This window comes from Abramis brama (genome assembly GCF_963993115.1).
Source record: "Abramis brama genome assembly, chromosome: 4".
NCBI lineage: Eukaryota > Metazoa > Chordata > Actinopteri > Cypriniformes > Leuciscidae > Abramis > Abramis brama.
The window spans coordinates 45,754,835-45,771,649 of NC_139966.1; the positions used below are offsets into that span (position 1 = coordinate 45,754,835).

General features: G+C 35.8%; 1 protein-coding gene across 2 annotated transcripts in view; it reads right to left on the reverse strand.

Moving 5' to 3' along the window:
* Positions 1-16,445, reverse strand: part of shisal1a (shisa like 1a) — a gene marked incomplete at its 3' end in the record, with an annotated part of 29,188 nt that extends 12,743 nt beyond the window's left edge. The window contains exons 1-3 of one of the 2 annotated variants that reach the window (XM_084112067.1): positions 16,197-16,445; positions 8,281-8,441; positions 2,166-2,379 (exon numbers count right to left, since the gene is read on the reverse strand). In XM_084112067.1, the coding sequence (XP_083968193.1) occupies positions 2,166-2,379; positions 8,281-8,347 (281 nt within the window). In that variant the 5' untranslated portion in view covers positions 8,348-8,441; positions 16,197-16,445. The remainder of the gene's footprint in view (positions 1-2,165; positions 2,380-8,280; positions 8,442-16,196) is intronic. The other variant, XM_084112066.1, reaches the window with a different exon arrangement.
* Positions 16,446-16,815: the final 370 nt, after the last annotated feature.

The window sequence follows — 16,815 nt, forward strand, 5'->3', positions numbered from 1 at the left end:
ATTAAAATATTCAAGATTAGAGGGGCCCAATTTAATACTATGTAATTGAAAAAAACAAACAGTTAATGTCATTTAATTCAGGGATTTTTATACTCTAGGACATATTTAACACGAAAAATTTAATATATTAATTAATTATTTTATTCAGAAATCAAGATGATTAAATTACAAAATTGAATTTTTTACTATGATTAAAAAATTAATGATGAATCTGCATATTGTTCTGTGAAAATATTTGTATTTATAAGTTATCTATCTTTTTACATTCATGAAAGACATTCATATGTTTTACATATGTTGTGCTTAATATAATGTAAATATTCTCCAGAAAATACTTTTTAAATACTTTTTCCCTCCTTTTTTCTTTTAGGCCAAATACAATATAAAATTCGGTCATTCAATCTTGGTAATGTGTTTATAATATCACACATTTTCCCACACAGTACAAATGCGTCTTTATACAGTATACATATGTATACATATCTGCCTGTATATTTTAGGAAGGGGATCCTTTGCATTTGGGCCATCATATTTTGGGGTCCTTGACATCAAAAAGTTTGAAGATTGACTTAAACAAACCTGCATTTAGCCTGTTCTGTCAGTAAATTCTATCTTTTGTGTGCATGTGGTTTAGTATCTGCTCTGCTGTATTATGCATTTTGAACCGTGTTTGCATATGTGTGAAGATGGCAGACAAAACCAGGCTTTCCGCAAATACGCAAGTCCATCTGATTGTCACATTTTACTCCCCTCCCTCTCAGTCAGCTGGAGGGATAAACAAGCCATGATAATATTCAGAAGAAATGTATCACTCTACTGATTTCTGGTCTTGCTGGCTGCTTTAGAGACTGGGAGTCATTTTTCAGACTTCGTTACTTTAACAGCCTGTGGGGAAAATCTGAATGGCAATGCTAGCCTTCTGTGGTCATTACAAAACAGAAGAGTGCTTTAACAGCACAGCGTATGGTTCAGAACGCTTTTTTAGAGGAAGTTTCCATCTGGTGCAGACTGGCTGTGGTAAGGTTTAGATGGACGGACAAGCTACATATCAATATGTAGAAATAAGTGTGCCCCGGGAGTACACATCACAAAAAGATTAAAATAGCAAGTACAAGAGAAGGAGTGAATGAGAAATATTCAGAGAATCTTGAATTATTTCACACTAAGAAGTATCAGAGGTTGTTTGTCATATTTAAGACTATGAAGAGTTTGAAATGGAGATGGAGACTGTTGCATACACTGTAAGACATTTGCTATAGTTATGCAGCTGCTTGCCAGTAACTTACTGTAGATTTAAATTGATGTTATTTATTGGCAACAGTTTGTTCAAAGTTAAATGAACATTAAACATTAACAAGTCTTTGTCTTAACAGAATAAAACTATAAAATAACAACCTAATGCAAAGCATTCTGGGAACCAGAAATCTTCATCAACCTTTTTCTGTTTTTTTTCCTTCAGATTTTGGTTCCCAGAATGCTTTGCATGAGGCTGTTATTTTAGTTTTATTCTCTAAAGATAAAGACTTGTTAATGTTTAGTGTTCATTTAACTTTGAACAAACTGTTGCCAGTAAATAACATCAATTTAAATCTACAGTAAGTTACTGGCAAGCAGCTGCCAGTAATACTGTAATTTCTACAGTTTTTTTTACAGTGTACATTAGATTATTTTCATTATCTGGGTGTATATAAGTAGCCTAAATGTAAAACAGCATCAGATTATTTTTTGTTTTAGTCATACTTTGTCTTTTGACAAAAACTTTCATATTTGACAAAAAAATTCATACTTTCATCACGTCATATTCATCAATTTGAGTCAGTTTTACTCAAATGGGGGGAAAAAAACTGAACCAAATTTTAAAAAATTGTATCAACATTTAAAGTGAACACTCCAATTATTTATTATTGTATTGTTTTTATATTATAATATGATATGTCATATTTTTGTCAACAGTATATATTTGAAATTTGTTTTATTTTTGTCACGTCTTTGTTATAACCAAAACAACTTAATTCAGTAATTTTGTTGAAAAAAATTAACACTGTTTGTTAACTCTCTAGAAAAATTTAGATAGGGGTGCATCATTTGAAAAAAAATCATGTGGGGTATTGGTTCAGATCCTCAAAAAAAGCAAAGTGCATGCTAGCAAATGACCAGTTTCTCACTTGTGGGCGTAACCGTCTGAGTTGGTGGTGAGGTTGAGCTGCATCACGCTCTGAAACTCGGATTCGTTGCAGCAGTATTTGAAGGCCGTGTTGTTATGGTGACAGCAGAAAATGTATGTCTTGTTGTCCGAGAGTCGAGGGCAGTGGAAACCGAAGTGATAGCGCCCCTTGTGGTCAGAGTAAGGCTCACACACTCTGAAGTGCGCCGAGAGAGCTGCAGAGAGATAAAACAGAGGAGGATGAGAGAATAAGGTCGATAAAGCTGAGTGATTTCAAACAGCTCGTGATCTGATTCAATGTGGGATGAATGACTTCTGATATGCGCTCGATAGTGGAACAGAGGGAGAGGTTTACCGAGCAGATCTTTCATGTCTCCAGTAATTAGAGCTTTGGCTGCAATAAACGCTGCCAGATTCATTAAATATGTCCTTTTTGACTTTATGTCATGTGGTACACTTAAACTCCAGAACCATAAGCACTGTAAAAGTGAGAGTTTTTAATATCACAAGTGGCATCACAAACATGTTCGTCTTGCACCAAAACAGATAGCTTCTCAACTAACTCTCCATCGAACAATCCTCCCTCCAGTAATTGCTCAGATAATGAAGTTCGCAGAGTCTCGGAAGCTTTGTAATGACAAGGCAAATGAACAAGCAAGTATCTTGGCCATTCCTACTTTTTTTTTCTATGCAGAATTCTGTGCTCGTCAGCAATGCCCATAGACTCACTCCCAAAGTGCACCTGCTCATTTCTAAAGCTGCATACTGAGCTTTATGAAAAATAAGAAAGCACCGTGCCAGCATTTGCATATAGATGAGAGCTGTCTGAGAAGGCACGTTTGGTAAATGAAATGGACAAGAACACTAGATCTTTGAATCTGATGGACCTCACTGTCCATTTTTACAGTGGATTAATATCTGTGACTGAGGCGTTGTTGCTCTGAACTGTACAGTACTGTGTGATCTTAAACTTTCTCTTTGGAAACCACTGGTTAAGTTTTCCGGCTATATCAAGGCAATGATTCCCATTCACATTAGAACAATGAATGAGCAGGCATGGAAAAGACTCGCAAGAACTGGAATGGAAACAAGAACCTTTAACGTTTATTGCCGTGGAATCGAAGTTGAATAAGAGAGGCAAAAAATATTATGACACAGGAAACAATTTAATGTTTGCCGCATTTGACCTGTCGCTAATGACCAAAACTGCCAATTACGTGAGAGCGCAGGCACACAGAGAGGCTGGTAATGATCGGAATAAATCAGTGCTGACAGCAGTGTGGGCCAGAGAACCCTCCAGTGCCACCTTTGACCCCATAAAGGGCCCAGTATTGCATTGGAAGTTATTTGGCAGTGCTCACACTATGTATCCATCAACCAAATAGGCAAAAACACAGGCAACAAGGCAGGTCTTTCATATTTGGAAAAGGGGAGAAAAAAAGAACAAAAGAAAAAGCTGGGGTGTGAAATGAAAACCACCTGTTGGAGATTTTTTCATTCTCCTTTTCATTGTGGCAACAGGAGTATTTAAGTGTTTTTATTTTGGTACGCCAGTTTTCTGTGCTGACAGGCAACACCTCAGTTCATGCTCATTTCACCAGAAATAAAGTGAGAATGAAATGTGAATGTATCTGCGATGTGTCCAGGTGGACAAACACCTGTCTGACAGGTCTAAAACTATAATATTAACCCTTAAAATCATGCATGGCTGCCTCTTTGAGAGCCAAATTTAACAACAGAAACCATTTTTGGTGTGTACACTACTAATCAAACGTTTGGAGTTTGTAAGATAAGTACTTCTGCACGGATGCATTAAATTAATTAAGTGACAGTAAAGACATTCTATTTCAAATAAATGATGATCTTTTGAACCTTCAATTTAGGAAAGAATTCTGAAAAAATTTATTACAGTTTCCACAAAAATATTAAGCAGCAAAACTGTTTTCAACATTGATGATAATAAGAAATGTTGCAGCAAATCAGCATCAGAATGATTTCTGCAGGATCATGTGACACTGAAGACTGGAGTAATGATGTAAAATAAATATTTGGAAATAAGTTATGTAATTCTTTTTGCATTTATTGCCCTTCGCAATCTGACAAGCGTTTCAGTCCTCAACAAAACAGAAACAGCAAATCATAAAATAAATCTAATGCAATCCTCTTGCATGCAAGAGCAACATTATGGTTTACTTTTTCGCATTTTTATTTGGTTTAATGCGGCACATAGGTGACATTAATCCAATCCATTAATTGGTCCTGAATTCACTAAACCACAAAGTATAGTTAATTTGCTTATTTGTTCATTCATTAATTGTCACTTGTATAAATAACTACTTCATGCAAAACTCATAATGTGTGTCAGTAAATAAACATGGTCATATAAACAACTAAAAGCAACACTGATTTAATTAATGACTTAGTAGCCAATCACTGTGAAAAAAAATTACATCCCCAAGTCAAAAATTTCAAGTGACCGATAACATCTACATTTTTTAATTAGTCTGACGTATTATTTCTCATTGAGCCAATGTTAACAGACTATTGCAACAAGAATTTCACTTGGGCCAATTGAAAAATTTAGATGTTATCGGTCACTTGAAATTTTTGATTTGGGAGGGTTAGAATTTTTTTACAGTGTATTGATTCCTAAGTGTTTTTGATTCACTAAAAAGAACCAGACTACTAGGTCCACTATATGTTTTGCGAAATATCAGATTCCATAGCAGTGCTGCGGTTTTAATACCGTACTTTAGTACTGTGTTTTATCCGCATTAATGAAAGAATGCACTGTAAACACAACCAAAAGTCATAAATCACTCCGTTCTGGTGTTTTTTAAACCATGGAAACGGTTCCCAGTTCTACTTAACACTGGGCTTGGCAAGGGCTCTTCCTCAGACTTTTGTTATTTCAGAGTTCAGCTGAGAGAGACGTGTCTGAATGCTAATGCCTCACACAAATGGCGCATAAGACGTTTGCTCAGAGAAAACCAAAGATGAATAGTGAAATCGTTCATGCTTATCGAAGTGAGCTCAGTCAAGAGAGTCCGGTAAATATTTTAAGGAGACTGACGCTACCATAAATGGATAGGTTTAGGACTATTAACCTCAGGGAACGGCAGATTTTGGACGGGGTATAATGCCTCATAAGCCAAACACGAGCTGTGTGGACTCATAAAGGTGAAAGTTCACCCTTTTGTGGGAGTTTTGGCAGATGAAGGAAATCAGCATGTGTTTTCTGGCAGAGAGAAGATCTACCTGGTTGTGTTTTATAATGATGGTGGACTGTAGCTCTCGCTCATTATAACTAGTTACTTGACTGCGAAAAGCATTCCATGAAAGAAATATTAAATATTCACAGATGTTTGAAAAAGAGCCTTGTCCTCAAGTTACTTCTGAGTAGTTGTGTCTGTTGATGTTAGAATTAACATGTCTGCACTCACTGGAGAATAACAGCAAAATGTTTTATGAATGACACTGTGCACCATTACTCCATGATGTTCAGCCATTAGGTCTGAAAAAAAAAAAACAACTCTATTTCTCTACTTCTTTCCATGCTCACTTTGAGGACAGGTTTCGGTTCATTTGAGATATTTATCTCTTCTTGTCGGTTGAGATATGGCTTAGGAGTTACATAAACAATCTCAAAAGTCTGAGTGTGATACTTCTGGCTCTGCTTGTCTGTTAAAATATCCTGGGGTGAATGCACTAAACAGTTGTGCCACTTCAGTGTGCACTTCTTCAGCACAAAAACGCCAAGTACACTCAATCCAGATTTTAAAATGTCCTGATAACAAAGCTGACTTTTCAGCATCATTACTCCAGTCTTCAGTGTCACATGATCCTTCAGAAATCATTCTAATATGCTGATTTGCTGCTCAAGAAACATTTCACATGATTATCAATGTTGAAAACAGTTGTGCTGCTTAATATTTTTGTGGAAAGCAAAATACATTTATTTTCAGGATTCTTGAAATGTCAAAAGAAATGTCAAATTTGAAATAGAATTGTAACTTTACATGTCTTTACTGTCACTTTTGATCAGTATAATGCATCCTTGCTGAATAAAAGTTTAAAAAGAAAAAAAATTCTTTTGAGCGGCAGTGTGAATATCATAGTAGAGCAATACAAGATTGGGAATTGCTCTGTACAAATTGCATTCAGCAAACTATTTGGGCCGTGTTTGGGCTGTTACCCGATTAGCATAATTCCAAATCGGTTGCTAAAACAACACAAACAGCATTTACAAATAAATTACTATCAGTAGGCACAATTCATTCTTCATGAATCCCCCTGAGTGAGATACTAAGTGTGGCTCCTCTTGTCTTGAAATATTACAGAGTGAGTGAACAGGACCAAACAATTGAAAAGGTATTTGTATAAATATTCCCCAAATAGTTCTCTAAATATCTCTCTCATACAGTTCCTCTCTCACTCTCACATCCTATTACAACAGCATAGTCTTCTGAGCTCAATCCAAACACACATCTGTCATCGCCCTGGCCTTTAGTATAGTGGCAAAATCAGTGCTGGCTGTTTGTCTTATGGGAAATGTGGTTGTAGGTATTGAATTCATGTTAGGACCATTTGATGAAATTTTCAGCGGTCTATTGAGCAGATGAACAGCTCCTTTGCATAAAGAGTTCCATGTACAAAATGGAAAAATACATATTTTCTACATTGCTATATAAAAAAATGCATACACAAGTATAGTGTGCAATATAGTGGCAATGCATCATTTTATGTTTATTAAGTTATTCTACTAAGCAAATAGAGTTTTTTTTCAGATATTTGTTCCATGATAATTGCAGACCACAAACAGTTGCTTTTGTGGAATAAATGGACGAGAATAATAATAATCTGCATATGTATGCATGTATCATATTTGATAAATATTTGGTCATAAAATATACAGTGTATATAGTGATGTTATATTTTGGCAAATACTTATTGGAACTGCTACAAAAATGGTAAACTTGCTTGTTAGTACATTGCATTTTATTTTGCGCTGGTAGATGGCCCATGAATTGCTTTCAATTACATCATAGCCATTATTTTTCCCTCCACATGTTTGATGATTGTCGAACAAATCACTGCACGCTTTGCCTGGCAGAAAGAGCAATATAAGCCAATGTTCAATCCTGAATGACTCATGTTGAGTAATCAGTCCAAATGCAGTCATTAGTTACTGTGAGTAAAAGTTGAATCAGTTTTTTCCAAGTCAGATCCTTATAATTGTGACTCAGTCTGCATCAAGTCCAAGCCATGATTTCCGAGGACATGTGTCTGACTGAGTTTTTGTTCATTCTAATGTAAAACTCAACGCTGCATGGGAATTACACTCGTTTTGGGGGAGGAGAGAGAGTGAGCAAGAGGGGGATTTGAAGAAAGACTGTTGAAAGAGAGGTGGCTGAGAGACATTACAAAATAGAAAAGGTCAGAGGAATATCACTGGAAAAAGAGGGGTAATGACTTTAAGCGCTGGAGAGACCTAAGCGGGAAGGCCTGATAACGGACGCAGGTTGTGTTGTTTCTGCTCAATACGTGACTAACATTGGTTTTGCTGTTTCAGAACCTGTTGTTGTAATGTTAGCTATAGTGTGAGGGTTAACACTTCAAAAAAGCCTGCACACTCTAACAATGAAGGGGAACCACCAATTGGAAGATAAAACCACTGCTTTAATGAAAAAGTGGCAAATGTTTCAGTCACATGTGACCTTTCTCAATGCCTAGTTTTTTTTAAGTGTTTCCCTGATTGGAGTTTTTGGTCTATGCTGTTCCTGGCTTTTCTTCAGCTATTGTGACAGGACAGTTTTGATGTCATTGTTTGTCTGGAGCTGGTGTGCTGCTATCGACTAGCAACAAGCTCTTGCTTGTATGTATACTGTTTGCTCATTTTTTGTTCTTCCTTGTTGTTAATTCATCATCTTTGCTTTATTTTTCACAAGGCATTTTTTTGTGCTTTGCTTCAGCTATCCAATCTTGCATTGCGTGTTTGAGCATTTTGTGGGCGGAGCAATGAAGGGAAGGATGTGTTTGTTGGGGTTGATTTTAGATATCAGTAGTGTTTCTCAGAAATCGCTCACTTTAAAGGCATCTGTATGAAGTGGTCTTACCTGCAGTGGACAGCAGGATGAAGATGACGGTCAGGGTTTTGAAGGACCAGCGGCCGTTCATGGTCATCTCTCAGCCCTCATGAAGAAACAGTATGAGGAGAGAGAGCAAGTCAACACACCCTCATTGCTCACCGCCTGGTGGTCATTTTATTCTGCAAGCTCTGAAACACACACAAATATAGGCTACATTTAAACTGTACATTCTCAAAACAAGACTCATGTTGTTCCAACATAAAATGTAATGGAGTGAAGGACTCGTGCATTATTTGAACAAAGACATCTGTTGAGCTTGATATTTAAGTTATTGACTTATAATTTACACATTAGATGGAGCTACAGCTGGTGTTACAAAAATCCTTTCATTACTGCTGTCAAAAGGGAAATGAGATATGACATGAGATATGCGAATATTGATGAGGGGAATCTTGGCACGAAAAATACCACACAATATGCACCCATAACAAATAGATGTTGCAAAGGATTAAATGCGATAATTCTTTATTGATGATTCCATCCATGCTTCTTTGATGAAAAGCATATTTTATAACAGAGCAATATGAATAAAGCCTTCCAGTCCCCACACAACAAATCAAATCAAAACTCACTGTCTAAAGCCTTTTCAAAGCCTCTATCCTCACAGATCCTGGTGCGACTGTCATGAGACACGTAAGAAAAAAAATACGATGCGCCAAAGAGGGTATGTTTGGAATGGAATACCAACATATTTGCTACTGCATGCTACACAGTATAATTGCATGATACAATAATAATTTATTGTATGTGTTAAGAGCCATTGCCTAGTGGTTTTTGCATCGTGTGGGCATGAGTTCAAATCCGGCTGGTGTATTTCCCCGCTACTGTTGCCAACTCTTTTACCCATCATTTATTTTGAATTAAAGTGGTAAAAAAACTAACAATGCGTTGTAAAGCCATAAAACTAATAATAAATATAATATATATTAATTTAATTATCATATATTAATATTGATTAAATATTATACATTAATATATGTTGATGTATTACTTTAGTAATTATTAGATTCATTATTATTCATTTATGAATTTTAATGTTCAATAAATATCTACTTTAATGTTCAATTATTAATCATTAATTTATTAAATTATTGATTTATTGATTTATTTATGCATTGATTTAGTAAAGTGTAAAAATGTTCTAATGTTTGGCAGTCCAATCACAAAAATGCAAATAAATAAAATAATTTTAGTTATCATTTACAGTTCATTTGTTTTTGCCTGCCTGTGTTGTAGTGAAATGGAAGGTCAAGTCGAGCACATTATATTCTGGATCGCTATATTTGATCAGGTTGCAAGTGGCACATTTTGTCAAATGTTGTATGCCATCTGGGTTGCCCTGTGTGTAGTGCATGATGCAAAAATAGTGAAAGCACTATGCTATTCTGAACATACCTTGAGACTCTAAGCACAGGATGGTGAAAGGGGCTGGCAGGAGGACCACATGGAATAGATGCATGTGACCTACCTAAGACAGAGATCTTCAGGCAGGATGAGGGGAAATGTGGCACTTAAGGACAACCAGCTGTCAGTTAAATGGAACTGCATTGCATAATACATGTGTTGAACTAAAGGGGTTTATGGGAATATGTGCTTGGTGTGTAAATGTGTCTCTCTCTATAGATTTATATTTATATCATCCATCTTTCTTATCTTTCTCTCTGTGTTTAAACAGCAGTCAGCATGTCTGTGTTTGGTTTACAGCTACACTAACAGCATGGTTGCTCTGAGCTGGCCGTCTGTCATAACACGTCACCATGCCAATCCGCCTCTGTCACCCGTACGGGCCTCTGAATGGCTTATTGGCAGTCACAAACACTCCCCCGGCCCCTTGCCAACATGGAGGAAACAAAACACACACACACACACACACACACACACACACACACACACACACACACACACATTTTATACATTTTTTTAATAATCCAACAGATAAAAACAAATCAGCACATTGTTATGGATTATACAGTTCTAAGTGTACAGGAAAACACACACACACACAAAACACACCAGAAGTCAATACCGTGCAGCAATACGCAGTCATATTCGCACAAGCCCATGGCACAGATAAATTCTCCTTAAAATATTTGCATCCTGATATACTGTTATACTGATATACTCTACGTTTGAATCTAGTGCAGAAATTATCAATAATCAACAATGTATTATTATATACTGTCTCATGTTTTTACAGGAATGTGCAGTTACTGAATCATATTGCTCCATAACAGCCTTGAGTATCAACAATCAGATAATCAGATACCATAAATGAGGTAATGACTGTTTACTCAGGCATCAAGCCATAAGTCAGTGCTGATATCTTCATATCTTAATCAAATAAAGAAAGCAGCTCTGTTTGTGTTTATTGTTCCTTTAATACTCCAGCGAGGTCTGATGAGATAACGCACATATGCTGTGTGGTGAAACCGACATTGTACTTTTATATGCTAAAACCAGAAATCAAAAAACATAAGGTAAAAAAAATTCTCACTGTCCTACGCATATGCAACAGCTTTAGTGTTACCGTGGAAACTCAGGGACATTCAGAAAGTATGTAAACATTAAAGGTACAGTTCACCCAGAAATATATATATATATTATTTTTTTTTTTTTTACGCAGCCTTGTTTTGTTCCAAACCTGTGTGAATTTCATTGTTCTGTGGAACATGAAAAATATTATGAAAGTCAGTGGGGTCTAAAATAACATTGCATGGACATTTTATATTGACAAAAAACATACAAACAAATAAACAAAAACAAAACACTGAGACCATTTTTAAATTGGTTTAAATTTGGATTCTGCTTTGTAAAACAAGATAATTCATATGAAATATATATTTATGTAATATACTGTAGCCTATATAATTTATTGTATTATTCATTTTAATGTATATACAGTATATTATACATATATTATACATTTGTTTATTTTAAGATATTAGTTTATCATTTCTTAACTATAATATTAATCAGTTGTTTTTAATGTTTAATTATTAATTTAAATGTAATAATTTATCATTAATTTTATTAATTTAATGCTTGATTAATCACTTATTATTATTTATTTTTTTGCTAAAGAAGATATTTTGAAGAATGTATATGACTTTCACATACATTGAAAGTCATTGGGGTCCAAAACAAAACATTGTATGGACATTTTGTATGCACAAAACAAACAAACAAAGAGACAACCAAACAGTCAGACAGACAAACAAACAAAGAGACAGATAAACAGACAGACAAACAGACAAAACAAACAGACAAACAGATGTTTTGAACAACTCTTGTTAGTTCTACAGACGAAGATCTGGATCGGCCATTTAAACCTGAAAAGTTTTATATTTTCAACAAAATTGAAAACAAACAGTGTTTTCCAAACAGAAGTGTGGTACATATGGCTCTGAATTCTCTGACATTTGTGTCCAAATCCACTAGTAGTGTCTCTCCTGGCAGTACATCACATATCGCTTCACAGAAGCAGAGAAGAGTGTGAAGGACTTTCTTTTCCCAGGGCTTTACCACAGTGTGTTTATCGATCCCCTCCAGACCGTTGTGCATGTGTGAGAATGAGAGAATGGGAGACGCTCCTATTGCCTTTGAGCAAACGAGAATCACAAAAAAATCAGCTTGAGCTTCGCTGGAGTCATTGTTCCTCTCTGAAGATCAATTAATATTTAAATTCATATGCTCATCCACACACCCCCTGCCACCGAATATTGAATAATAGAGTAGCTACTTGCTAATTGTTTGTGAATGTGTTCTGTTGCTTGTAAATTTTTTATTACAGAAAGCTTTGTAAACTAATGTGAGCTTAGAAGGAAACAATGCCAGATTGCGAGAAGATGCAACATCATCCTCTGAGACTTACGACTGTTGTGTGAACAAGTTTCTGTTCTTCTGGTGTCAAGGGGACGTTTTTTGACAGAATTGGGTAGAGGAGGTCTTTAATACCTGGAGAGAGGTATGCATTTACATTCCCATTCATCTCAGAGGCAGTTTCTGGTGCAGGACTCCCAGAAGTATAGCAGACAGGGGAAAATATACAATGAATACGCCTACTTTTTAATGGCCATCATTGAAGAAAGATACTTTTTGTCCACAGTATTTGGCAGGGGCTGGACAATGCTAACTAGCCAAACCTATTGAGGATCTGACTGGACAGACTAGACGTCCATTTGAAAGGAAAATGAATGTGAAAGTAAGATTGTATTTAAAAACCAGTCACTATATCATGATTTTGGATTGTTTGGCTCAATAAATCTGACTCATATTCTCTGAAACATGTATATGAGATGGAGTGCATGCGGTAAAAACCCTTAGAGCTCAACGCTCAATATACCCGACCGCACAATTCATATTCAAAAGCACCGCAGGACCAAATGCAAAGTTATCCTGAATTTAGAAAAATGTCCCTCAGTTATTGGTCTTTTGCTTTCTGCCTGGCTTGACAATTTAAAACTGCAAAAAACTTCCACTAGCACTCTACCGTGAAAAGATAAAGTCAGTTGTCAGCTCACAAAAAAGCAGTCTATTCTAGTAAATGCAAATCTAGGAGGGTGATGGAATCTATTTAAATCGTTAATGGAAAATGTCATAGATTGCACCAAAGGATTTTTAATGACATGTTTTTAAGAAAAAACAACAAAAAACAAACTAAATCTAGACTGCATCCATGGGTTTAATTCTGAGAAAGTGTTGGGTTGAATTGAGATGTGTGTTGAACACTGAGGAAAGAGGGAAGGTTACATTTAGATAACATGAACTAACGTCATTAGCACTGCAGATGGTACAGACTGTTCTCTGCTCATCCCCATAGTTACCATCAATAGACCCCTTACCTAAATTCAGAAAGAATGGCACAGGGATACAAACACCTTCAAACACCTCAAACATCAGATTACAGGCATTGTTGTGTTCTGCTTAGGATTTATCCTTTCTAAAATAATATTTTTGTTCATTGTTGTTGTTATTTTTGTTGTTTTAGTTTTTTAATAACACTTTATTTTACAGTGTTACACATTACCTGTACTTATGGAAATAACAGGTAATTATGCGTAATTACATGCTATGCCCTTAAACCACACCCTAATCTAACACTAACCTTGATTAACCATGTTAATTAATATTAAATGTATAATTACCCACTAACAAGGACACCTTAAAATAAAGTGTAACTTTTATTTTATTTTTTAATAATATATAATGTAATAATAATAATAATTATTATTATTATATTAAAAAGGCTCATAACAAAATATAATTTTGTCTATAATAATATAAATAATAAACTATTAAAAAAGGTCACAATAAAGTGGCTCATTGGTGGGAAAGCATCCTAAAATGAGTGTCTGGTGAGAATATGACCATAAATTTGTCATTTTATTATGAACTCGGTTTTATCCTCCATTTTCGAATCTTAAATATTCTTACTTTTATTATTGTAAGATTCAATATTTTATTATGAGCCATTTTAATATAATGATATTATTATATTAAAAAGGCTTATAATAAAATATTATTGTAATATTATTAAAAATATAGTTTTGTCTATAATAATAATAATAATAAATCTATAAAAAAGGTCATAATAAAATGGCTCATTGGTGGTAAAACATCCTAAATTGAGAGTAGGGAGAGAATTGGTAGGAAATAGGGAAGTCATAAATTGGTCGTTTTACTAGTCATAAGTCAGTCACAGAAAAAAGGTCTAATTTGAATCCAAAAAGTAACACTGATAATTGCTAGTACGTCTTAAGAAACAATCTTAGTTTATGTTTATGCAACTGACCAGGGTTTCATCCTCCATTTTCGAATGATTGTCCATTTAAATGGGAGATCAACAGCAGCAGATAGCTTTTATATCCCCTCTTTCTCTGTCCATTTATGCCTAATTAACTCCCTCTCTCACTTTTCATTGCTGTGTTAGTAAAGAGCTCTTTTATTACTCCTCTGAGTCAGTTTTCTGCTGTAATGTGAAAACGATAGAGGCAGGCTTATTCATTACACACATTAATGCGCATTGTCTTTAAGCGACTCAGATGCCCCTTTGTGTACATCGTCTGTGAGCCCGAGGGAAGACTTACCTGCAGTGTGATCGACTGCTCTTAGCTTTAAGCTATTAGCTGTAACTGTGCCACAGGCGTATTGATGTTTAAAGCGGAGCATCAGGTGTAATATATGACAGACTCTGGGTGGATCTCAGAAATGAAAGGATTTTTTGCCTTTCAAGTCATGTATTCATAGCAAACTGTTTAGAGACATCCAGAGCGGGTTGTTTGTAATCGAGAAGAATGTCTTTTTCTCTCCTTCTCTGTGAAAGGCAGATAACCAATGCTGCTGGGGCAAAAGGGGACTGAAATATGGCTCTCATTAATACTATCTCCTCCTAAATGTATTTCTCACCTTAGAGAGATGACATGTCGAGACTAAAATTAGGAGCCTAAATTTGGCTTCTGATTCAGAGAGAACTTTTTTTTTTGACAGTGTTTCCAAAAGAGACTAAATAATAATGCCACATTGCTGAATTTAAACTTTGGGATTTCAAAAAGTATTTTATCCTATATGCTGGAAATCCAGTTTCATTCACAAAAACCTCTCAACGCTGTGTGGAGATGCATCAGCTCACATCCTGGCTCAGGTGTTTCCTTTTAGGGAAGCGTTTCTCAGATACTAAAGATCACAACCATTGATATTTAATATTATTACACAGCTTTCTGGAATACTTGATTCTGATTGGTCAATCGCAGCATTCAGCAGATATTTCCTAGTATTTGCTGCCGTCCATGGGAATGCTATATATCAGAGCACACATGGTAACTGAAACCAACACTACTTTCATGTCTTTCGTATCACAGACTCGCTGACTCTTGTTTCATGCAAACGCAACCGCTGCCATGTTGCATCTCGGTTATCGACTGTAGTGCAGTTTTGTTATTGTTAACTAAAACTGAAACTGTTAAAAATCACGTTCGGTAATCAAAATAAAACTTCAATAAAATAAAACAGGCCTAAATATTAGATGAAAAACGTTAAATATTAGAAATGTTGAATAAGTTTAAGTACAAAAAAATACTAAAACTGAAATAAATGAAAGCTATATATATATATATATATATATATATATATATTAATTATTCATTTATGCCCTTAAACAATACATCATAAGCTTAAACAAAAACCCAAAAGCTTAGGTTTGTAGTATTCTGGTCATGTCAGTCACTAGATGTGTCTAATCAAACTGTGAGGGTTTCGGACATGCTGTGGCACTCTATAAAAACCAGCTTGAGGGCTCCGTCAAAAATCACTCATCACTGCTCAGCTGAGGATACATTCTAACTAAAGTATGCTTGAGTATACCAACTGACATCTCAGCTACTCAAAGAGATAAGAGAGCTGTCAAAAACGTAGACTCATATAGTCTGAGAAATAACCGAGGTGGGGAACCCAATTAGGAGTTGTGAACTGCTGCCGGGATGCTTCTGTCAACCACAAATGCACACAGAGACTAAATGGATGCCCATCTGCTGTTGACTTAGACAAGTTCATTACATTTTCCCCTGATCCCTATAGTCGTTTTCCACACTCTTGTCTCCAAGTTACCATCTCTCCCGACTTTCCCTTTCCACTGCTGAGCAACGGAATATTTAAACACTCAGGAAACACAAACAAATGAGCAGTTCCCTTTTTAACCTGTGTGATTATCTAAAGCGTGAAGAGCTGATGATCATGTGAACATCATGTGTCTGCTCCACCGTTCCCACAATAATCCAAGAGTTTCAAGTTTAGCACATGTGAGTTAAGCAGGGAATTTGGCTGTGCTTTTGAAAACAGACAGAAAAGTGCGTGTTTCATGTTAATGAGAAGCAGAGAGTCAGTCTTACCTCTTTCTGTGTCTCTTTCTCTTGAAGAGCCAGTTTGCTTGATGTTACAGCTCAGTTGAATGAGACTGTCCGATGGAGTACGCCACACATGCACAGGTACACACTCATCCTGTTGTTTCCAGCGAGCGTTCAGGCTGTCATCTGAATGAGAAGATGAACAGGGATAAAGGGGAGGAGAGGAAACACGCACTTCTGCCCTCTACCTTCCATGCGCTGGATCCCTGCACTTAAACTGAGCGCAGACAGAGCGAGTGAGAGAGGGAGAGGCAGAGAGGATGAGAGGGAGCAGCGCGCGTGTGTGTGTGTGTGTATTTATGTGTGGGTTAAGTTTTGCCTATATTGAGGAGATAGTAATACCTGAAATCACATACATCTTGTGAAGAAGTTAATGGTCTTCATTAGGAAAATGGCTTAAAGCATGTTGAATAGTTCAAATTAAAATTTAAATATGCAGAAAATCTTTTTGAAGGGGCAGAGCTTTGCAAGTTAAATTATTTACTTGAAGTACCCCCTGAGCATTGTATACATTTTATAAAACCTTTACATTTGATTTTAACTTCATGCAGCAAATGATCAAATATTTTATCCATTTTAAAAGACAATTTTTGTGTTCTGCTTT